The following is a 25,818-nucleotide window of genomic DNA, read 5'->3' on the forward strand; positions in this document are numbered from 1 at the left end:
GCCTCAGCCCCGCGGGAGGAGTCACCGTGAGGCCCCACCTCTCACGTTCCTACCTCCCGAGGAAGGGACCTCGAGAGCGTCTGATTGGCTGAGGAGGGCGTGGCCAAAAGAAGGGGCGGGGCGACCAGGACCTTGGGCAGGCGTGAAGGGAAATTTCAGTTTAGTTACGTCCAGAGGGAAAAGGGGACGGGACTGTTAGCCCATTTCGTGCTGGAGCACCGTAGGTCTGCCTGCCGTCGAATACAGAATGTGTCTTCAAGGACTCAGCACATAGTAATTACCAATTTAAGCCCCAATACTTCCTGCGGACCTTAGCAATTTAAAAAACTACATTTCCCAGAAACCTCAGCGAAAACGAGCCTCACCTTGCGTAACCACGTAGTCCTTCGCCGCCTTCCAACAAAATAATCCCTTCATTTTTCTGAACGTATGGGGAATAATATTTCATTTTTCTCCTCACCGGAACACTCTTAAAAGCTGCGATAAGAGAAGTTACCTTTGAGAAGGTGGTTAAGCGATTAGGTAAAGGGAAAGAAAAGACATCAAAATAAAGTACTGCGGAGGAATTTTTGTCAAGCTGTGAGACGGCGGAGTGAGAAGAGTGAAGGCGATTGAGAGGGGCTCAGGGAATTGTCCTCTGTGCCAGGGACTTTCTTTAGGCCCCAGGCCCCTGCCTGCCCCTATCGTCAGCAGGTCAGTAAGCAAGGCGAGCTTGGGGGTGGCCACAGTGGAGGTGCCTTTCACTCCTTGAAGATCATCCCTCTTTTGCTGTTGTTACTGGTTTGTCTGGGTTTGAGGCCGACTGAATGGGGGTGCCTCACTTCCGGTTGGGGGAGGGGAGGAAGGCCATCCTGGGGGAGGGGGAACATAACTCACTTCCTGGTGGGGGTAGGGTGATGGTTGGGGTGTCCAACCCACTTCCTGTGCCGGCGAGGGCTTGGAAAGGTGATGCTTGGTGCCATATGCATAGAGGGTATCTTAAAGCTTTGGGATTGTGTCTTATGAGGAAAATTAGGTTATTCAACGAAGTTGTGCTAATCACCAGCCTCCAATCAGAATTTATGTGAGTTTTGGTTCCACATACAAGATGGAAAATTTTCTCCTCTACAGAGTTTTTTTTTTTTTTAATGCATTCTTCAAATAATTCGAAACCCCTTGTTAAAATTCTCTACTCAGCTCTACAGGACGACATACTTTTTGGTATGACTCATGAATTGCCCACCCCTGTCCCACTACTCAAGTCCAACCTTGACTGAGTGAGATATAGCGGTGTCCTGTGCCTTGACATGCCACAGAACCCTGTAGCTGCTCTTAGGGAGGTGGTTTATTACAGGACTCAGTATTTTACATAAAGTATGAAGCATTTTCACCTTACCAGAGTGAAAATATCATACTGGAGTACTCAATTGCTTGATGTTGCCTTAACTGATAGGATTGGCATCTTAAATTCTTACACCTGTTGATTTTAGGCTACAGGTGCCCTGTGCCTGAAAACCACTTCTCAGCCTTAAAAATTCTTACGTGTAACTTACATGTAGCATATGTGAAAGTTGCACTGTAGTACATTTTCCCCCTTTTGTAATTTAGTTAAATTAAGCACCGATTAAAAAATAGGGTTTGCACTTTGTGGTTTTCAGACATGGTACAAGGATCATGAAATTCGGCTCAGATTTTAAGTAGGGGAGAAAATTGTCTCACAAAACAAAAGATGAGTGCCAGAACTTTCTATTTTTCCTATATTCTCAATGTTTTATAAGAAACTATACATAAAGTGGTAATAAACACTCAACAGTTTGATTCCTTGGCTTTTCTTTTCAAGTACCAAAATATTTGGAGAGTAAGGAGGGTACTGAAGGAATTAATGTATTTGGAGCTTATGAAATCTCAACAACTTTAGTAATTTTAGAATAGCAAGTGAATTGTAATGTCTTTCAAGACTTTTTAAAAGAATAAGGCTTGTGAATTTTTTCCTTTGAGGTTGTCACGTAATCTGCCCTCAGAATTTGCGATTGTTTTAATTCTAGTTCTTTTTAAAAGCTAGTTCCTTTAGTAGAGTTTATTAGAAACTGTGTTTTAAACTAAAATGTTAATTAAACCTGTGTAACTTAAATGTTACAGTAAAAAAAAAAACAACAACATGGTTTAACCTTCTATAGACATTAAAACAAAAACAAACTAAGAACCTAAAATCAGTGAGTTATCTTTTGAAGGACTACAGAATTTCTGAAGAAGTTGGAAAGACAAGACACAATTATGTCTGTGTCATTATTGATAGAAGGTTAGGGACATGTAGACTGCCTCAAGCAAGCATTAATTGATTAGAAAGAAAGTGTTCATTATCTTCTTTCTTAATGTAATATAGAAGAAAACATGATCACCCTGACAAATTAAACTATTAAGCTACAGTATTAAGAATTATTTAAGTAAGTAAAGATTTGGAAGTAAATGAAATAGATAGAGAAAAGATAGTAAAAATGTTGATTGAGATACAGTAGTATTGCCTTTAGGAAATTATCTTTGGAAAGCAAAGGAGTTTTTTTTTCAATTGGTCTTTATTCTATGCCCTGGAAGAAATGCACTATAGTAAAAATAAGAAAAACTGTTGCAGCAGAGAGACCTGAGCAGCTTGAAGAACTGTCTGTAAGAGAGCAATTTGTAAAGCATGTATCTGAAAGAAGATGTTTTGTGATAAGTGGCAGTTATTCATTGGTTCCATCAAAGAAGAAATACTGGAAAAGCTTGTGGAAAATAGAGGGAAGTGCATGGAACCTGCTTTTATTCTCTTTAAAAGTATTTCTGGTAGAGAGGCTTGCAGTCTTCCAAAGGCATTTTTTTTTTTCTCTTAATGCTCCTTGTTGCAGTTTTCTTTGCATGTTCTAACAGAAACATACTATCAAAATTAGAAAAATACTTTTGTAAGTGTACTCTGTTACTTCTTTAAGGAATTTGAGATTTTTCATTCCATTATTTGTCATCAATAATAAATTGTCCTTTTTTTTTTTAGAGTGTTCAGATTAGATAACCATTTTCTCTTCCAAGAGCAGTTACTGAATACACTGCTCACAGCAGTTTGAAATATTAAAACAGAAGGTCAAAATTCTGGATTCCATCTCACTGAAATTTGATTATCCAGAGTGTTAGATGCTATATAAAATGCAGGAGTGTCTTTTCATTCTTTTGTCTGCCTTTCTTTGTAAAATCATGCTATTGTTTTACAACTACTGCCTTTTTGTATGTTTGTTTTGGTAGTTCCTTGTTTTTGCCATGGGATTGAGTATTAAAGAGGATATGCCAACAATATGAATGGTTTTTAAACTTACTGTTCTGCTGTCTTTATCTCTATTTCAGGGCCTTCAAGAGTATTCAAATGAGAATACTCCTTTCATGACTTGCCATTATTTAAACAAAAGTTTATTGAGTGCTTACTGTATATTAGTCTGTTTTAGAGACTTGGAATACATCAGTGTATAGACAAATATCCTTATTCTCTTGGAGTTTACTCTCTAGTTTCCAAATCAAAACTGGGATGTTGTTCCCTTGATATTACCAAATGAGATCTATAGCGTGATCATTGTTCAAGCTGGATCTACAAGCAGCCCTAAACTTGATCTCTGTTGGTCTTCATCTCTAAGCCATTCAAACGTTTTGAGTAGTTTAGTCTAATGTTTCTCCAAACCATTAAAGGGTGTTAAATGGTCAACCCTTTTCATTGATGCATGCATCATTCTAACCCCCTTTGTGAACAGTGAACAGTGGGGAAAATATGGGATCAGACAGGTATGTGTTCAAAAGTGGTATCTACATTTTACTAGCTAAGCTTACTAGCTTGGTAACCTCAAACAATTTACCTGATTGAGTCTCTGAGCCTCACTTGCCATAAACCTAAATGTTGTTTGGTGGATCAAGTATATTATATGTAAATCATCCGGTACAGTGCCTGGCATTAGGAGCTTAATGAATGCTATTGTTTTTACCCTAGTTTTGCTTCTGTTATTTTAGCTGTTGGGATTTGCCTGCATGTCTGTTTTAAGCCTTATGTACTCCCAAAAGTATGGGATTGCTGTGCTAGGATTATTGTAATTCTGCCTTCCCTGATCTAAGTGAGCTAACCATGCTCACGTAGCTGTCAAGATTTTATTTTTTGTTCCTTGCAGAAGGAGAAATCACTGATTTCCATGATCACTTTAGATAATAAGCATAATAGAAGAGTTTCAAGAAAAAGTTAAGGAATCATGAAAATAATTTGAATTGTTAAACAAGGACTTTGGAATCATTCTTCTAAACCTATTTAAATACTAAGCCTAGCATTCAAGAGCATTCTCTCAGCCATCTACACATTCCAAACTAGACTGTTCTCTGAAAAATTCTGTACTGTACCCAGCCTTTTCTGTCTTTGTTCACACTATCCTCTGCGTGAAACACTTTCTCTTTTCCTAGGAATCCTTATCTGTCAGAATGCCACCTTCTTTGTGGCCCTTTCTCAAATATCATCTTCAGCTTTAAGAAGTATTTTGTTGTCTGTCCTCTTCTCTCTCCATTTTCCCAACCATATATGCTCTGTTGACCCTCCAGAGGGTTTTGTTCTTTTCTTACGGCATTTAATTTCTAGTGCCACTGCTGCCGTTGTATGTTTCTGTTGTTGTTACTGTCATTAGTAGAGTTTATGGAGTGTCATACAGTCTGCAGACTGTAACATATTCCTGTGCATGCTGTCATCCCTAGCACAATGCCATTCACATCATTAAGTATTCAGTAAATACTTGTGGAGTTGAATTGGGAATTGAAGTAGATGAAACTGATCAATAGCTTTTGTTCACTGTTTATACCCAACATTAAACACAGTGACCAGCGTACAGCAAACACTTAAAGATCTGCTGAACGAAGGAGTGAATAAGTCATCATTCTCATTTGTGAGCATCTTAGGGTGTCAATATGTTGAGCATATATTAAACACCTACTGTATAATTAGACCTGTGAGGATTGATTCCTGCCCTCAGTTTAATTGGAAAGAACTAAGTTGTAATTAATATGTAAAGATTCTGAAGATTGAAGGTGTTTGAGTGAAGGTAGAGTGGGGAGGTCAGTATAGAGTTGTTTGCATTGAGAGATATCCTAGGTTATCTGAACTCAGCAAAAGAGTAAATTTAGATATCAAGAGATACTTAACTTGCAATTCCACTCCTAGTTATATACCCAAGAGAACTGGAAATACGTTCACACAAAAACGTTTTCCCCAAACGTTCGTAGCAGCATTAGTCATAAGAGCCAAAAAAACAGAAACAAACCCAAATGTTTGTTAATTAATAATGAATAAACAAAATATATTATAGCCATACAATGGAATATGGTTCATCAATTAAAAGGAATGGAGTAGTGACAATGCTATAAAATGGATGAACCTTGAAAATATTACACTAAAGTGAACAAAGCCAGACACAAAAGGCCATATACTATATGATTCCATTTATATATGGTGTCTAGAATAGGCAAATCCATAGAGACAAAGTATATTAGCGTGCCAGGAGCTGGGGGCTGGGAATAGGGAGCGACTGCTAATGTGTATGGAGTTTCTTGGGGGGTTGGGGGCAGCCAGGTGATGAAAATGTCCTGGAATTAGATAGTGGTGATGGTTGCACAACCTTGATACTAAAATACCTTGTATTCCAATATACTAAAAACCACTGAATCGTACGTTAAAGAGGTGAATTTTATGGTATGTGAATTATACCTTTAAAAAAGAGAGACATTTGGAAGAATTTGGGTTTTGGATGGGGCTAGAAGAAGGAAAGCAAAGAGGTGATAATTCTTCCTCAGATTCTGGAGGGAAATATAAGTGGCTGGGTACAGGACTAGAGGTATGTTGAGGATCAGGTAAGGATGGATGTAAAGGTTTCTGGCTATCTTTTGTCTTAATAAAGCAGGCAGTGAGGTGAATGTTTAGACTAGAAGGGTGTTGACAAAGGAGAATGACATCTTAGGGACTTGAAGGAAGCATCAGATTTCTTCTTGATTGGGTCAAAGATGTGTTATGTTGTCAACTTTCTGTGTGTAGGTCAACTAAGTTCAGAGGGTGAATGTATTACAAGGGAGTCTGATCAACAGTGAAGTTACTGGAGAAGATGGGAGAATGGAGACTAGACCAAGATAATAGCATTTAATTTAGAACTATCCCTAGATGATGAAAATAGTTAAATCATAATGGGCAAGTGATTTGAAGAACCAAGGGCAGTGATTTGGAGAAGCTCCTAAATTCCTCTCTCCAGCCCAGACTTCTGAGCTCTAGACTCCAGTAGCCAGCTTCCAAGTTGACATATACCTCAAAGGCACCTTACAATGAACATATTCAATCTTTAACTCTTGATCTTTTTGATATATCCAGTCTTCCTTATCTCTATATATCTTATCTCCATAAATATCTACTAATATCTCAATTAGAAATCTGAGGATCATTCTTGAGATCTCTCGCTACCAGACACACACCCACACGCCCCTTCCAGACCACTACAAAATTCTATTGATTCTGCTTCCTAAATATATCTTGAATCCACCCTCCATGCTTCATGTTCACTAACACACTCTATTCTGAGCCACCATCATGCTGTGGTAGACTGTTGCAGTAGCTTCCCAACAGTACCTTCCTGGATTCATTCTTACTGTCAATCCATTCTTTACACAGAACTTAAGAACGATCCTTTAGAAAGCATAAATATATCATGCCACTCTTTAAAATTCTTCAAAAGTTTGCTCTTACACTTTGGTGAAAGCCCAAATGTCTCACATAACCCCACATCTCTGCAGGACATAGTCCCTGCTTACCTCTCCTTGCTACTCTCCTCTCCTGATCATTTTTCTCCAGCCCACTCTAGCCTTCTTTCACTTCCTCCAAAGCACCAAGTTCTTTCTCACCTCAAGTCCTGATAAGCTAGCTCCTTGGCATGGAATGTACCAACTTAATATTCAGCTCTCACTTTACTTCTTCACAGAGGCCACCTGTCTAAGTGACATCTCCCACTGTTATTCTATAGTGTTCTGTTCTTTTCGTTCATAGTAGTTTTCACAATTTAAAATTGGGTTTATTGGTATTTGCTTAATGTCTTTCACCTCAAACTATAATTTTCCTGAAAGCAGAGGCTCTTTGTTCACTGTTGTTAAGACACTTGTCCTGGTATCTTAAACTAAGCGCCTGGTACATACTATGTGTTTTGGTAAATATATGATGAATGAGAAAAGACAGCATGCCATCTTAGGTAAACTATATAGGTCAGGAACCATTTCATAAGCGTCGCGTGCCCTGTCCCCTGGGAGTGTGGAGGGGTTATTTGTTTCCTCTGATTGAATCCTTTATTTCTTCAGAATTACTCTCAGAGAAAGGCAGCATGTAACCATTGTAATGCCTAGAGACAGTTTTTGGTGATTAGCCTGTCTTCTCAGTGATGTATATTTTATGTGCTAAGCTAAACTGGCAGTTGTGGGCAGATTTTATTTAAGCCCCCACAGAGGAATACACCTGCCCACGTTTCTTAGATTGGAGCTATTGAAAACTCCAGGCAGAGTGTTCTCAGTGGCAGTCTTGGCTAAGCAACTTGTCTTCTTTTCCAGAACATTTTTTTAATTTAAACATTAGAGCCCTACAAAGGAGAGGTAGTCTAATTGCACTTGCTTACTACTGAGACTGACAATTGTTTGTGTAAAGATTATTAGCTATTTTAGTCACATAAATATGCCATAATGCTACCAAAGTAAATATATGACAGCCCTTTTAATCACAGGGCAAAAATGATCATATTTCACAATACTAATGTCTTCATGTATATTTTATAAGATATATAGAGCTATTATGATTTGATATTACAACATATTCTCCATTTTCTTAGAGAGTTTGAGTTTTCTTCATCTTAGATCTAATTTTTAATTAAATTTTTTATTGTTTTTAAGCTAATTTCAGTAAAATGAGATGCTTACTTGTATGTTTGGTATGAAAGTATAAGTCCAACATTTTGAAACAGCTTTCAGGCCACTAGAATTTCTCAAAACCCATGACAAAAATGTTAACTAGGTAGTACTGTGTACTAATTTACTACTAGGTAAATTTCATTTCAAAAGGAAATATTTTATACATCTAAAACTAACACAGTATTGTAAATTAATTTTGCTTCAATTTTTTTAAAAAAGGATATGTTTTAGGGATTTATATTTCTTAATATATAGTAAATGAGATAGTCTTATTTGTTTCTAAAGCCTGGGAATTAGAATTCTGCCATAAACTGAAAAAACATGCTGAATGTTTCTTACGCATATTAGTAGGTCCAGGGCCATGGTGGGGAAGGGGAGTGACACAAAAAGAATGAGAATTCTGAATGCTTAGAAAAGGCAAGTTTCTGACATCATCACCATCATTATTAGTTCTGCCTTTGCAAAACTGTTAATTCTTAGTGAAATAATTTTTAAAACTTCACTTGTTTATTGGCATTTGCAGATTTATCAGACATTCATAGCTATGCTCAGGTCAATGAAATTGGGAAGTTTATAAATCATAAGAATTTATAAATGTCTGCTGCCAGGTATGACTAAGTAAGTGTCTGAATTTCATAATCCTCTAGTTGCTACCATGGGTTCTTTCTTGGGTTTTTGAAGTGTAAACCGCTGACTCTAGAGCTAGTGAAGGAATGTGAGGAATTCTGAAATTCTTCCTGTAGTACTACAGCAATACAGAAATATGGTGCATGACGGTTACAGAGGGAGCGGGCAGACCTAAGTACAGGGAACTCTGCCGTGTGTGAAAACAGTCTTCTCAAGCTAATTGCCAATTTAGAGGCTATCTTAAATAAATGTAATGGGGTGGTTTTTGTTTATTTCTAGAAAGGGGAAAGAGCAGCTTTATTTTGCCTGAAAGACAATGTCAGCTCTAGCCATTGATTTGCTAGTAAAACATACCACTTGCAAAATTCTAATTGGCAGATTTCTTCTCCCTGGAGTTTAATCAAAATCTTTCTCCAGCAATACATGATAGTGAGGATAACGTATAGATTCATTTATCGTAAGAAGAAAGACTTGAGTCAACTATATCTTTCTAGCTGTCAGCCTTTACTAAGTATGTATCTTTTCCTATTTAGCAGTTTTGTCTAACAGCACTATCATTGGTAAAGAGCAGAGTAGACACAGTGGTACCGTCTTTCCCTTCTGTGCCTTTGTGACCCATCCACAGAGTTGTATTCCTTTCTGTGAAGAGTTTAATGTTTACTTAGGTAAGTAAAACCTTATCACACTAGAAATTACAACTCAATTTTTGTCTGTAGCTTAATGTCCATCATGTAATAAAATAATCCGGGTGCATGGGATTAGCCTTGATCTCCAGCTGCCTCCTACCTTAGGGTGCTGCCCTGTGGATGAATATTGCTGCTCCAGGGGGCCAGGTAGACTAAGGATGAACTGGTATAATTGCATCCTACTTATTAAAAATAGAAAGGGCCTAACCAGTGGTGAAACACCAATCATTTTTATATATCAAGGACACTATCCTGGTAGCTAACAATTGATCATCATCCAATGGGAAGCTTGAGTTCAAAGATGTGAAGTTCAGAACACTATTTTTCAAATAGAATAAGTGGATTTAAGTTCAGTAGTGCACCATTTTATGGACTGTTTTAGAAAGTAGTGAATATAGTAAAATGATTGTGAGAGCTTCTGCCCTCCTAGGTATTAAGTTGTTCTTTTTTTCAAACTATGCCCTCTTAGAGCGTAGGGAAGGCATGTGTTTAATCTGGTGTGTTCAGCCCTTATCTGGACTTCATGTTTATTATTTCAGTACTTAATAAATATGCATAATAAAAAATAAATTGTAGCTGCAGCTCTGAACTTACTTTACTGTGGCCTATGATAGTCTGTTCTGCACTCTGCTTTCTTTGTCTCTCAAGCAAATCACATCACCCAAAACTTATAACCTACTTTACTACAATAGTGCTGACATGTTTTGGGAGCCTAAAACAAAGATTGAAATTTAACTGGCATCATGGGATCTCAGTTGGTTTAACAGCTTCTCCTACCTTACTTGGTAATTCACATATAATACTGAATAACATTTGCTCTCAAGAGGTTTGGAGTTGATTGCACAGATATTGCAGGAAAGAACATAGATACTGTAATTAAAAGGGTTATGGGAGAGACTAGAAATTACTCTATCTGATAACCTATTAATTTCAAGACCTAAAGCATGTCTTTAAATATGATACTGTGGAAAATAATCTTCCTAGTTCAAAAATTAATAGTAAGTTCCAGCATAAGTAGTTATGTATATTGAGCATTAAATCTTATGATACTCATTTATTTCATCTGTCTTCTTAATAATTATGCTTATTTCCTGGACATAAGCTATTTGATATACAGGCATACCTCAGAGATATTGCAGGTTCAGTTCCAGACCACTGCAATAAAGTGATTATGGCAACAAAGCAAGTCAAATGAATTTTTTGGTTTCTCAGTGCATTTAAAACTTATTTTTACACTATACAGTGGTCTATTAAGTGTGCAATACCATTATGTCTAAAAAATATACACACATCTTAATTTAAAAATACTTCATTGCTAAACAATGCCAACCATCACCTGAACCTTCAGCAGGTTATAATCTTTTTGCAGTAATAACATCAAAGATCACTGATCACAGATCACCATAACGAATATAATAATAATGAAAAAGTTTGAAATATTGCAAGAATTACCAAACCGTGACATGGAGATGCAACAGGAGCAAATGCTGTTGGAAAAATGGTGCCAGTAGACTTGCTTGACAAAGAGTTGCTGCAAACTATCAATTTGTAAAAAGAAAAATACAGTACCTGTGAATCACAATAAAACAAGGTATAACTATGGTTTATTGTTCTTTTATTTACTTAAAAAGAAGAAGAGGTCAGGATTGCTTTTTTTTACTCAGCATTTATCATCTCTGTAAGGGTTTTATTAGCAAGTCAGCTGAATCTTAATTCCCTAAAGGGGTAAATTTTTAAGATGTTTCATGTGAGAACAAATAGAGGGTCCCAAAGATGTGCGTTCAATCTAGAGAAGATTTAGTTCTTTTTAGTGTATTATTTTCAATTAAACTTTTTGTGTTCTAGTTCATTTAAACATGTCAAGATTCCTTTTCTTGACCCCAAAACTGGTTTAAAGTTGGTCACTATTATGAGGCAAAGTTTTATTGTTTATTCTAATGATCAAATAATGTATCTTTATTGTAAGACATTCAAAAATGAGCATAACTTTTATGTTTTCAAACAGAATTTTAAGAAGAAAAAAGTATAAATCACCTGAAGACAGTAGGTAGCCTCTTGAATGATTTTAAGTGAGGAATAATATGCATAATTAGATTTGTATTTTAGAATGATCACTGGCAGCTGTGTGGAAACAGATTGGAGGCAGGAAGGACCGGCAGGAGGCTGTTAGAATCCTCAGGCCAAGAAAAATAAAGGCTTTAACTGAGACAGTAACATCAGGAACATAGAAGGGGAGACAGAATCAACAGGATTTGGTGAGGGACTGAATGTGATGAGAAGGGCCGGGGAAATGCTGAAAAGGACTCCCAGGTCTTTAGCCTGAGTGACAGAGTAGAGAACCCTCAACTGACATAGAGAACATGGGAGATGGAACAGATTTTGAGGAAAAGATTACAGATTCAGCTTTATATGTGTTAAGTGCGAGTAGCCTGTGGCAGACCAAAGGAAGCTATCTTTGCCATATGAGATACAGACCTGGAATTTAAAAGAGTTGGTTTTAGATGTCATACGTGGTTGTTGAAACATTGAAACTGAGATCACTAGGAAAACATGTAGAGAGAGAGAAAAGGGCCGAAGTGTAAAGAAACGGCTAAGGAAATGAGAGAGAAAAACAAAAGAGGGTAGCATATAGGAAGAAGTGGAGTTTGTAGAGGAAGACTCATTTACAGCATCCAATGCCAGTTAACAACCAAATAGGCTGAAGATTAAAAGGTGTTCATTGAAATTAGCAATTTAGAGATTACTGGTATCTGAGAATAGTCAGTAGAGTGAGTTAGGGGTAGAAACCAGATTACCATGTGTTTCAGATTGAGTGAGTAGCAGCAGTGACTGGAATAATCTTTCAGGTAGTTTGGTTATAAAGAAAAGGTAAATGAAGGGGCAGTTGCTTATAAGGAAAGATAGAAATTAATGGAAGGTATTATTATGAGTTTTGTTTGTTTTCTTTCTTTTTTAGGAACAGAGTATATTTATATCTGAAGGAAAAAAGAATAGTCATTGTTGCAACAGAGGTTAAAATGATGGCAAGAGAACCAGAACACCTGAAGAAGCTAGAAAGATATCCAGAGCATGGTGTCTTCCATGGAGAAGACAGACACTTAACATTAAAAAATTACAGCACCAATGCCAAGAATTAGACGAATAAAAAGAGAGAGCCAGAAGCTCCAGAGGGGTTGAGAAAAGCATAGCAGTGTGCAGCAGTGTGCATTGTTGCTGATGAGAATCTTTAGTCTGTAAGATTTCCCTGATTCAGTCTGATAGATGACCTTCACTGTCCTCAAGCGTTTAATCCATCCGTGTTTCTACGCCAGCCCCATAAAACCATCAATTTCAAGGCACCTTTTCTCTTGAAGAGCATAGCCATGCAAGCATTTCTGTCTCAGATTACAATAAAGCATTATTATTAGTAGGTTTTCCTTCTCATTATTACTTTATATTCTGCCTCAGAACTTCCCCAGAGTCATGAAATGAATGTATTTTATTTTGCATATTCATGTTGCAAATAATCTATCTGTAGATAATCTTGGGTCTGTCTTGATTATTCTGTTCTGTGCAATCAAGGACAAAACAGTGAGAAGATGACCTTGTAGCAGTAAAAGGGCAATCAGAGCTATGAAAGGATCGTACAGGCAAACTGTTAGTGATGAAGAAACTTGGCCAGAATGGTTTAGTGATCCCAGAAGACACAGCTGGTTGCTGGCACAGCCTGAACTCAGAATCAGACTTCCTGACTTCAGTTCAGAGCTCTTCCTACTGCCTCAGTTTGTCTCCCTGCAGATTATATAGCACATAATCCTTCATCAGAAATTTGAGATGCTTTGGTTCTCCCTCTCCCAAAATTTGAGTGAATTTGTTGTGGAAAACTGTAATTATGCTTCTTTCCTCATAGCTCTCATTGACATCTCTTGATTTTAAGTTATCAGTTTTGTCTCTTAAATATTTTAATATTACTAAACACCAAGAGTCAGATTAGATATTTGAAGAGACTTTGTAATAATAATAAATACCTCCAGAGAAAATGCTTCCATGAAAAACATGTTGTAATGATGAACTTTTTCATGTAAGCCAGATTTGGAGTCAAATACTTGAAGGGAAAGAGATGACAGTGGAATGAGAGATGGATCGAGTATATTATATTTGAGGTCTATCTCAAGATAATATCAACAAGAAGTAAAATGACATTGTTTATGTTTATTCATAAACAGCTTGTTACTTTTCCTACCAGTGACATAAGAATGTACATTTATCAAAACCTCAGATGTATGATAATTTTCAGAATTAAACCTTTCAAGGAAATGCCTAGCCTTATTAAGTTCAGATTGTGGTCTGTTTTCTCATAATTAAATGGGACTTTTATATGATAATTGCAATGTATTGTCATGTAGTTTTATCTAGAATGTTAACAGGACATAAATTGAGTTAACCATATACTTCTAGCCAATAATAGGAATTACTCATTCTGTGCTGTATTGTAGAGGAGGAGGAGGAAGTCACAGCCCTTCTTTTTCTCTCAGTATTGAAGTGTGTCAGTTATCTGTCAGGAGGATGAACCTAACCTATGCTATGTGATCATGCACTCACAGGGAAATACATCATTGCCTTGGGAGTACATGATACTTTCTCCTGGTTTCTTAATAGTTTCCAACACTTATTTTTGTGTTAAAAATTCTTTTATAAACTTGAATGCAAAATTTAAATGAATTTCTTAATTCATTTTTAATTCAAAAGCAAAATTTATAAACTGTGTTCTCATACTCTTCCTGTTAGACATGTTTACTCTTCTCTGCCTTGTAGGGCTGATTCTGATTTGACAGAGACAATGAGCGAGCGAGCGAGGAAGAGAATGAGTATAGTACTAGAAATTATCTCTAAGGCTCATTTCAGCAATAAGCTAGAAGTTCCTCTAACAGTATATTTTCTGGAGAGGGGAGAGGAGAGTCTGGTCAAAGGGAATTCAGCTCTATGTGTAGTCAAAAATTTTAAAAAGAAGGCGTATTCATGTATTGTGTGTGAAATTAAATTTTAAGTTTAAAGTCTGTGATTTTTGATGGTACTTTACTCTTTCCTTAAAGTAACAATGTATTACTGAATGTTGGGAAGTGAAAACAAATACTGGAAAGTAATTACTCGTAATTTCACCATCCTAACATTACTTTGAGCATCTTGATGTGTTTCCTTCCAGTCTTTTTTCTTATGTATCTGTTCTTTTGATAAAACTATAATCTGTATATTTTCTCATAAATATTTCATTGCAAACTTTGTAACATAATAAGTAAAAATAGCTTTCACATTCTTTTATTGTTTGCAGAGCACATAAAGAAAAATTTGTTTGATCCTCACAGTATCTTTTTGCATTAAACAGAGAAGGTATTATTAGCACCATTTGAAATATGAGGGTACTGAAAGCAGAAATCACACAATGCCTCTACTTTGTACTGTACAGGATTTCTGCTCGCCGCAGAAGTACTGGCTCATGCAGGCAAGTGAATGCATCTAATGTAGAGAGGAGAGCGAGACAAATCGTTCTACACGTTCTTATTTCCTGGGACGTAGTCCTGCTTTACTGGACTAAGTGAGCCTTTGAACAGCACTAAGCCACTCTGGAAGTAAAAGTTTTGTCAGATTTTAGTAAATACACTAAACACCAAGAATCTTGAAATGAGTTAATTAGTCTAGTTACTCCTCAGTTAGGCTTACAGCTAACATGGTTTTAAACTTGTTTTTGTTTCGCCTGGAAACAAAGGAAATAAAATCAGTAGCTTGTAAACCAGGAAGATAACATCTAGGCACCTGAGCGGAACTGCCTTGGGAGGGTAGGAGCCTTATCGTAATGGGGAGTTAAAGGAAAACCGTGCCTGGGAAACTAGTCTTCTAAAGCTTTAAATGTGTCAGGTTTGAATTCCGTGGCTATTTGATTTATTTTCTGACGTCCTGAGCACTGTCAGCTGTAGGATTCAAAAGCAAAATATAGCAAACTAATTGTGAGTTTTAAGTTTTCTCTGTTTTGTTTGAATTGTTTGGTTAAACTGAAATTTTGCCTATTTGTTTTGTGAGGAAAACTGAGAATTTCATTTTATTGTTCAAAGTAGTGAAGACTAGTAACTGCTTGGCCTCCCCGCAACTAAAATTTTGCTGATGTTTTTGTCTTCACCTTTTGTCTGGAGGTAGACTTCCCTACTACCCAAAGTTCTCTTGTTTTCTTCTTTTAGGAATTCTTCCTAGGAAGAGAATTTAATTTGTATTAAATTAAGTTGATTAAAATGAAGAACACTTTGATGGGCTCTATTTCCTTTTATTACACTAGATTTTATAAGTGATCTCTGGCTTTCTTCCCAACATGTCATCTCTTACTTTTAGTATTCCTCAGCTTTGAAAGAGTAAACAATTTGGGAGTTATTGACTGTAACAAAAAGGAACATTCTTTTCATCTCTTCTCTACAGTGTCGTTTCACAGCTGCAAGTTTGAACTGAAGAAAGCAGAGTAAAATGTAAGAAAATAGAGGAGCAATGTTCCTTGAACCAGTAAGGATCCTTGCCCTAGAGCTGTTAACTAGTAAGTTTTTGTTTAGGTCAAGATACTAAGGACCTTTGTTGCTTCTGCTTCCTCGTGTACTGCTTTCCTCAGACCCCAGGCTTGAATCATTTTATTTTAAAAAGGAATCCTATCTACCTCCTTGATTCGAGTCTGGATTCCAAGCATGCAAGTACCCTGAGCTAAGTGTTCCCTTTCAGGTTTTGCTCAGTGAATTTATTACAATAAGTTGTGGTTATCTTAGCTGGTCACTCTATCTTTTCAATTCATCTGTATTTGTTCCCTGTTTTGCTCATCTAAATAAATAAATAAATAAATAACTTCACATGAATCAACTGCTACAGCCTTCCCATTTTTCTTTTGCTGTTTGCCGATCTGTCCCCCAATAGATTATAAACTGCAAAAGGACAAGAATTTCTTGTCACTCTTACTGACTCTGTGTCTCTAATGCCTAACGCAGTGACATATAATGAACTGTGAAAAGCATTGTTTTTTCAGCTTTTTTAAAACTCCGTTGCTTCTTGGTAAACATGAAATTCCTCTATTCTGATATGCCCTCCATGAGAATCACCAAGAAGTAAGTGAAAAAATACACATATGTATCTTCACCAAACAAGAACAATGACTTTCTGTACTTGTATAATTAATTGCTTCTGTTTTCCAGATATAAAATTAAATTATAACATTGACTATCATTGAAAATACCTTTTTATATATCATATGGCTTCCAAAATGAAGTACACCTGTCCTGGCACTCCCCCAACTCCCCCCACCCCCTCTCGCACTCCTCTACCCCTGCCTTATACACACCTACCTTTTTACTGCTCCATAGTAACCCAGTGTCCCAGGAAATTGGGAAAGTTCTCTACGCTAAAGGAAGTAATGCTAAGTTTTACTGGATTACTTTTAACTCTTAGATCGGCACTGGTCCAGAAATTTCTTACTTGGGCAGTTATCTCTCTTGTTTACTAATAATAAAAGCAGTGCTTGAACAGGCTGTGTAGGAAGGGCAACTTGGGACCAACAGGCACCATGAAAAAGCCAAATATGAGGACTATGACCTCAAAAGGCAACACCCTGCTTATAAAATGACAAGTTTTGCTTTGGCAGAGGAAAATTTTTTATTTTCTCTGTGTTATCACTGTGCTTCAACACGATACAAAACATTATTTCTAGATGTTTAGTGGGGTTTTTGTGTGTGTGTTTTTTTTAGCACAACATATTTTGTGTCCTGATGGTAACAGTTCTCCATCAAGGAGAGGGGGGAAAAATGCATGAACAGTGATCAAACTATCTAGAAAGAAATCTAAACTGTGTCCAGTTTCTTTTGATGATCTAGTACTTACTATATTCTTTAGAAAATATCTAACTCAAAAGTTTATAAAACCCTTACTTCAAAAACTCATAAACAATGGTGGAAGATTTATGTTTGTTTCTAACCCTGGCCTCTTCTTCCCACTTCTCATTGTTGCCTGAGAACAGTGTCTCTAGACCAAGGAGAGTAACAGACCACAAAATTCTGTAAAACACAGCTACGCTTGACACCACTTGACACCAAGAACAATCTCAGTCACACAATAAAGGTGCTCAACAAATGTTTGTTGTTGAAATATAAACTCTACAAGCGTTGCCTTAAATGGAAGCTGGATTATTTCCTTTATGACCCAAAAACCCCACTATATTTAACTTCAAAAAAATTGCAAGTAATATATTGCCAGCATAGCCCACCCTTTATCACTAGACAGGTAGTAAGACTACAGTTAAAATATATGCAAACCACGCAGTCTATTCCTAATTCTTTTCAGTTACTTTGAACTTAGAAATTAGCTCTACCTTCAAAATCTATCAAAAATCTGACCACTGCTCACCACCCACACTACTAACCACTGTGATCCAATCCATCATCTTTCAGTTGGATTATTAGACTCCTAATAATCTCCTTACTTCCACCCTTGACCCTCTCCACCCTTCCTTGTGTTCTCAAAACTGCAATCAGAGTGATCCTAAAAAAATGGTTGATCCCTACCTTTTCTACTCAAAACTTTCTAGTGGTTTCTCATCTGAGAGTAAAAGCCACTCTTTACTATGACTTACAAAGCCTTACACTGTCTGGTTCCCTGTAGCAGTCAGGTTCATCCACTGTTTTTGCCCCTGGTTCAGTCCAGTCACATTTGCTGCCTCCTTCGGTCATACAGGGGTACTCCTTCACATGAGTCGTCCCCCCGCCTGGGCCAGTCTGTCCTTGCACGTGCCTAACTCTCTCCTTCACCTCCTTAGGTCTTTCCCCAAGGGTTACCTCAGTGAAGCCTTTCCTGGCTTCTTTGAAATTCCAGACACCCTCTTCCCTTGAACTCTTCCTGGCCTCTTTCCTTGCTCTCTTTTTTCCTTTGTACTTGTCACTGTGTAACATTATTCATTTTACTTACTTTATCTTGTTTTTTATCTGTGTCTCATTATACTCAGCTGCATGAGGGTGGGAATTTTTGCCTGTTTTGATTGCTGCTGTATCCCCAGTACGTATAAAGTGCCTAGAATGTTAGATACTCAATAGATAATTGTTGAATGAATGAATGAGTCTCCTTATTATTTAGTTCCTAGACTAGCCTACTACATTTTTTAAAAATCAACAATAGTCATAGGAGCCTGGGCTCTAGATTCTGGGAATAGAGAGCCACATTTTCTGCCCACTCCATCCAGCACCCAGCCAAACACACACCTCCTCGTGTCCTTCTTAGGCACTGAAACAACCCTAAGCCTTAAACTCATTATCTCCCCATCCCACCCACTCCCACAAAAAGTAAGTACTTAATTACTCCCAAATTATCTAGCCTTATCTTTTGCCCCCTCATCTCCCACATCAAAACCTACAGTGAGAGAGTTCTTAACTGAATTTCACTTAGCTGAACCCCAGTTAACTCCCTGGTAGGATTAGCCAGTGTTATTATTACCTCTGTAAAATATATTGATTAATGCCCACAGCCTACTGAATGCTCTTAGCTAAATGCTCACAGCAGTAGACTGCTCCCTAGTAAGCCTTTGTATTTTCACCTGCTCCTGTTAAATTGTATGCATATCAAAATCAGTTGTATTTATTCCTAAACCTCAGGTCTATCTTACAATAAATGGTATAATTACATTAATTTTTAAATTAATAAATATTTTTAGAACAGTTTTAGATTCATATCAAAATTAAGCAGATAGTACAAGAGTTCCCGTATACTCCATGCCCCATATGTGCAACCTGCCCCACTGTCACCTTCCCCTACCAGAGTGGTACGTTTGTTACAATCAACGAGCCTACACTGACACATAATCATCACCCAAATCCATAGCTTACGTTAGGGTTCACTCTTGGTGGTGTACTTTCTATGGGATTTGACAAATGTATGACAGATATCTACCATTCCAGTATCATACAGAATAGTTTTCATAGCCCTAAAAATCTTCTGTGTTCTGCATGTTCACTCCTGCCTCCCCCCAACCCCTGGCATCCACTCATCTTTTTACTATCTCCATAGTTTTACCTTATCTAGAATGCCACGTGGTTGGTATCATATACTATGTAGCTTTTTCAGATTGGGTCCTTTAACTCATACCTTTAAGTTTCCTGCATGTCTTTTCATGGCTCGATAACTTATTACTTTTTCTTTTTTAGCTCTGAATAATATTCCATTATCTGCATGTACCACAGTTTGATTATCCACTCATCTACTCATCTTGTTTGTGTCCAAATTTTGACATTTTGAATAAAGCTGCTATAAACATCGATGTGCAGGCTTTTCAATGGACATAAGTATTTAACTCCTTACGGTAAATACCAAGGAACACAATTATTGGTAAGAGTATGAATAGTTTTATAAGAAACTACCAAACAGTCTTCCATACTGGCTGTACCATTTTCATTTATTTCTACCAGCAATAAATGGGAGTTCCTGTTGCTTTACATCCTCACCAGTATTTGGTGTTGACAGTGCTTTGGATTTTAACTATTCTGATAGATGTGCAATGGTATCTCATTGTTTTAATTTTCAGCTCCCAAATGACATATTAAACATGTTTTCATATGCTTACTTGCCATCTGTGTATATGCATTGGTGAGGCGTCTGTTCAGATCTTTTGAGCATTTTTTAATCAAGGTGTTCATTTTCCTACTGTTAAGTTTTAAGAGTTCTCTGTATGTTTTGGATAGACTTCTTTTTAGTTGTTCCAGCACCATTTGTTGAAAAACTATCTTTATTTCATCGTTTTGCCTTTTCTCCTTTGTCAAAGATCAATTGACTATATTTATATGGGTTTATTTCTAGCTAGGCTCTCTACTCTGTTTCAATAATTTATTTGTCTTTTCTTTCCCCAAAACTCACTATCTTGATTATCATAGCTTAAAAGGAGGTCTTGGAGTTGAGGTAGTGTCAGTCCTCCAACTTTGTTCTTCTCCTTCAATATTGATTTGGCTATTAAATCTTTTGCCTCTACATATAACTTTAGAATCAGTTTATTGGTATCCATGGAATAACTTACTGGGATTGAGTTGAATCTATAGCTCAAGCTGGGAAGAACTGACATCTTGACAATATTGAGTCTTCCTATCCATGAGCATGGGATACCATACATCATGTATACATGCCTTTAGTGATATAGTGGTAAGGTATAAGGGCAAAAGAAGCATTCTGTAATACCATGATTAGGTCTCAGTCTTTTGGTGAGCATATGCTCCTGGACTGTGAACTTCACCAATGCTTCTCAGGTTTTGTTCCCCCTTTAGGTGGGACAGGATGGGTGAACAGGACTGGAATTGTATCTTTCCCTTAGCCCATGTGGAAAGCTAGAAGAGACTGGAGTTGATATTTCTCTAGCACTCCTGAAGACTGTGGTAAGGATATAGAGAATTTGAAACTCTCATACATTGCTAGTGGGAATGTGAAATGGTACATGTACTTTGGAAAACAGTTTGGCAGTTCCTTCAAATGTTAAACATGGAGTTACCATATGACCCAGCAATTTCATTCCTAGGTATATGCCCAAGAGAACTGAAAACATGTCCATATAAAAACTTGTACACACATGTTCATAAGCAGCATTATTCACTATAAACAAAAAGTACAAACAACCCAAGCCTATCAGCTGATGAATGGATAAACAAAATGTGGTATAGCCATATAACGGAATATTATTCACCCCTAAAAAGAAATGAAACTCTGGTACATGCTAAAATGTGGTGAACCTTGAAAACTTTATACTAAGTGAATGTAGTCAGACACAAAAGGTCACAGAATGTATGATTACGTTTACATGAAATGTCCAGAATAGGTATATCCATAAAGACAGCAGATTAGTGGTTATCTGGTCCTAGGGGGAGGGAAGAATGGGGAGTGACTGTTAATGGGTAGTGAGTTTCTTTTAGGGATGATGAAAATGTTCTAAAATTAATTATGGTGTTGGTTATAGTATATGAAAATCACCTTGTAAATATTTGAAAGCCACCAAATTGTACAACTTAAAGGGTGACTTTTATGATATATGAATTACATGCTTTTAAAATAAAACAATTTAGGATGGTTTTTGGTGTGAGTCAGGGATGGGAAGTTTGAAGAGATGAGGCTAAGTGGGAGGGTTTGAGTGAGTTAGGTTTAAATTGATTGGAAAATTTTGATGGAGCTGATGTGGCAGTTGGGAAATCCCCTAAGAACATGCAGAATGACTGCTGAGAGCATTAAGGGCCCACTTGTGGTTGGACACCATAAATTTATAGTAGCACTCTTTATTTTGTGATTTTTCTCAAACACTATCTTGAGCTAAAACTCAGAGTTGATCTACGTGTAGGTTATAGAATAACACGGCAAAGGAATTGAGAGTGTTGGCAAAAGAGTATTTGAAGTGTATCCATGGAATATAAGCCAGACATAGAAGGGAAAGCCAGGGGTCAGCAAAGAGGTTTGTGTGGTTAACGGTCAGTTGTAGGACTGAAATGACAGCAGATGATGATCAGAGATTGGTATAGATTCCACAAGAGGACTGAAGGAAGGGGGACTTATGTAAAGTAGGGAAAGGGCTCTTGAAAAGAGCCCACCCCAAGAAAACAGAAGTACAAATGATGCTTCCAGCACTGTCCCACACACTTGGAATAACATGGTCTCATTGTTGAGATCATCCCTTTTGTCAGGAAAGGCTACTAGAACGATCTTACTTGAGGAACAATTCTTAGGCTCCACTTAAGTTCCTTTATTCTGGTCCTATATTGAGCAAAGCAATGTTCTGATTATGATTAGTGGCTTAATACAATTCTCATTACAATTTGCGTAATTGTCATTAAAATACTAAACTTGGCACTGTTTTACACATCAGTTTGTTCAGTGAGCAGTTAGTGTTAGAGGGAGTTTTTGAGTTTCCAAAGCTACAGTCTGGACCCTGGTTCAAACTGTAAACCCCAAGGTAATACCATTTTTTGAGGCATCGAGGTAGAAGCCTTCACTGGGTGAATCTCTTTGCAAGGAAACATCTGTGTGATAAACCTGCTTCTGTAAACTGCAGCGGAAAACCAAACTTGTGTATCGCTTTGCCTTTGTATATATTTCCCTTCTTTCCCCTTCCAGAGCAGCATTCATTACATTTCTTGAGTGTCTTACATAGAATTTCTAAGTTCAGGGTGACCTCTGTACTGGGACATTATCAGGCACAGATGCTACACTGAAGGGCTTTTGGCAATCAGTGGCTTGGTAGCTGTGATTCAATTTGAATCACCCCCTCATGGACCATATGAAAGCAGATTCTTGCAGGATCCCAGCCAATTCTTAGGAATCATTTTATTTTCCAACTTACTGGACTAGTTTAGAGGCCTTTGAGTTTCACTAGACTTTTTCCTCATTTCCTTCTTTTGTTGATCTTGGCCCCTTAACCTTCCACCCACTTTATTACTCATTTCTTAGGGACCTGACTACTCAGTAACACTAGAGAAAATATATCTGAAGCCATATGGGTTGAGTAAAACAAACCTGAGAGGGAAAAAAAGGCAAAAAAATGTGTGTTCTCTGAACTTCCTTTGTTTATATGATCTGTTTATATGTTGTTAAGGTTGTGTTGTCCAGCTGCCTCCCCGTATTTCAAAAATAACAACAGATATCTGGGAAATACTCGAAGAGGGTCGTGATGGCATAGTGAATGAAAAGACACTTCATCTGTCCCCCACCAGATAATATATCTTCTTTTGAGGTGTAGGAGGGATGCTAAGAGCTTCAAATGCTGAATCTTAAGGTTCTTGAAAAGTCAGTTACTTCTAAGGAGACTTTTAAAAAGGAGCCAGTTAAATGAGTCCCTTTAATGTTTGTGGATATGTACCGGGATAGTTGAATGTTTGCTTGTGGTTTGTAATTAGGCTAAATGGCATCTAATTGATTAGTTTTGATTAGTTTGCTTTTGGTAAAACGAATATTGGTGTGAGGTGATGTTACAGCCTGTGCATAATATGAATTAAAACGTAAGTACACTTGGGTCAAGATTATCCTAGAAAACATCCAGAATGCAACTTCGCAATATTTCTTAGAGCCGCTTGTAAACTCCCTTCTCTCGAAGGAAATGAACAGGGTTTAGCAAGCATCCCTGCACGTGCAGGAGCTCCTGACTCTGGATGGGTAGGAAGTTCTTCTCTGCCTTCCACGTTCTGCGCACTGTGATGGGTAATGGATATACAGAGATTCATCTTTTCACATTAAGCTGTTTATGGACTTTGGCCTGCTAAGTAACAAATTTAGAAGTGAAAACAAGAAAGTAAGAATAAGAAGCAAATCATCCGTGTTACCATTTTGGAAGTGAATGACTATACTGAGCATGTGGAATGTGGCATCGGTGTCATGTGCACTGTCTCTGTGTCCCCACCGCAGCAGGGCGGATTCTAGCTCTGCTCAGGGCTGCTGGGCTTCCCTTCCAGTTGCTGCTTCACCGGTCTCCCCAGCAGCAGCACCTGAGCTAAGTGCTGGGGAGCTCCTAAGTGAATGCTTGTAATTTGCTTCTCAGTTCTCCCAGTTGATTGAGGCATTTCTTTTCCTGGAGTGGTTTTCAGTTTCACTTAAGTGGCTGATGTTCAGGGTCACTATTGAATGTTCTGTTTGAATATCACTTTCATGATGAATGGAAGGCTTCTGCTTTTAGCTCTACTGGGTGAAGCCCTTGGTGGTAAGCCTTGGAAGGGAAAAATCTTTCTTTGTAGTGATATGCTAAATGAAATTACTCTCTTTGTCACTTTGTCCTTTTATCCTTTCATTCTGATAACCTCAAGTCCTTGTGATTTATTTGTTTTCTTCAATTAAGCTTAGTTGTTTCCTGTACCCAAGTGCGTGCTCTTTCGACTACTGGTCATCATGGTGATGTGGAGCAGGTTTCTGACCTGGAAGTGTGGTTACTTTAATTTTGAACCACATCAGTATGCCTTCCATCCTGCACTTCCTTTGCATTATTTCCTTTTGGAGGGCTCAGTTTGTCACCATTTAATCTAAAGATGATTCATCCGGGACCAAAAACTGTAATGCTATAATAACAATATGTTTCTTTATATAATAATACTCAAAGCACTTACCATCTTAACCTTTCTCTGTTTATGAAGCACTTACAGTTTAATCCTTCACAATAACCCTGTAGGTTAAGTCAGCAATTTCGTCTGTGTCTAAGATGGTGAAATTGTATCTCAAAGAAGTTGAATAACTTGCTGAGGGTTGCATTGCTTCTGAGTTACTCTGCTTAACAGTTTTTACAGGAAATGAAGAATACTTTTGAAAATATTCTGAATGAACAAAAAGGAATTTTCCAACCTGTGTCCTGATAGTGAAAATCTGTTTTTAGCCTGGTCAGTTGATAAGGCCAGGGTTAAAAGTCCATTAACCATAAAGCTAAAATTGATGTGTCCAAGTCAAGAAAATATTTAGGTCAGCTTCTATTCTGTTGCTGATGTGATTAAGGAAGGCTAGCTCTTAAATTAGTGGAACTTGAGCTGGAAGTAATTAAGCCATTAATTATTTTTTTATTCTCTTTCCTTTCAGAGAGATGGAAACCTTGATGACTAGTTCCACCCTGCCTCCCCTTTTTGCAGATGAAGATGGCTCCAAGGAGAGTAATGATCTGGCTACAACTGGGTAAGCAACTGCTTTGGGACACTGGGCCTCTTCCTAGGCTTCAAAACAGCTCTGACAACGTATGAGGTGCTAAAGAGGCAGTTTTAGATCATAAAAATAGAAGGTACGTTTGTTATGCTTTGCAAAGGGAATGAAAGCCATTGTGAGCTGCTTTGTAATCTGCATTCAGCTGTCATTTGCAGTGCTCTGGTTCCTGTGAACTGGAACAGCAACGTGGGATCTATGAGACATCGGTGGCTCCCAGTTAAGAGAATTACATAGTCACCATTACGGAAATACCTACCACAGGGCTAGCTCTCAGAATGCCAAATCCATTTTCTGTCTGAATTGCAACAAATATTAAAATAATTTTCTCCCAAGCATCAGATTTTTTTTTTTAAGATCACATTTTTAGTTACGGTTCTTTATTCAAGACGCCTAGGAGCTCTAGCTGACTTCTGTCCCTCCCCGCCCCCATCTCTTGTCTTTGGTATTTTTGGATGATGTATGAAGGAATATAGAAAAGGGCTAATAGCAGTAGTCCCTCTTCCATTGAAAATTTCTGTTCCACTTGACTTTTTATCTTCTCTATTTAGAAGTTATTTGCTAAAGAAGAAATGTATTCACTAATAGATTGAAGTACTAGCTAATCCCTAAGATGAATTATTTTAATATTCTTTAGGGCTCTTTAAAAAAAGATTATACTTTGTAATTCTGTTTCCTTTCCTGACATTCATTTCTTAACTCATTAATACCTGCCTTCTGTTTATATTCAGATGAAACTGTTCTCTAAGACTTTTAAAAGCCACCTAGTTGCTGAATCCAATTCATACAATAAAAATGTTCTGAGTGTCTGCGTGTGCCAGACACCGTTCCAGGCACTAGATATTAGCAATAGCCAAAACAGACAAAAATCTCAACC

At 37.4% G+C, this 25,818-nt stretch overlaps 1 protein-coding gene across 3 annotated transcripts in view; it reads left to right on the forward strand.

The window, feature by feature from the left end:
* Window positions 1–8: 8 nt before the first annotated feature.
* The window catches only part of HMG20A (high mobility group 20A), a 48,090-nt gene continuing 22,280 nt past the window's right edge, over window positions 9–25,818 (forward strand). Inside the window, exons 1-3 of one of the 3 annotated variants that reach the window (XM_031691710.2) lie at window positions 9–693; window positions 15,708–15,819; window positions 24,825–24,917. In XM_031691710.2, the coding sequence (XP_031547570.1) occupies window positions 24,829–24,917 (89 nt within the window). In that variant the 5' untranslated portion in view covers window positions 9–693; window positions 15,708–15,819; window positions 24,825–24,828. The remainder of the gene's footprint in view (window positions 694–15,707; window positions 15,820–24,824; window positions 24,918–25,818) is intronic. The other 2 variants (XM_006208766.4, XM_072950957.1) reach the window with 2 other exon arrangements.

Source organism: Vicugna pacos, chromosome 27 (genome assembly GCF_048564905.1).
Source record: "Vicugna pacos chromosome 27, VicPac4, whole genome shotgun sequence".
Taxonomy (NCBI): Eukaryota; Metazoa; Chordata; class Mammalia; order Artiodactyla; family Camelidae; genus Vicugna; species Vicugna pacos.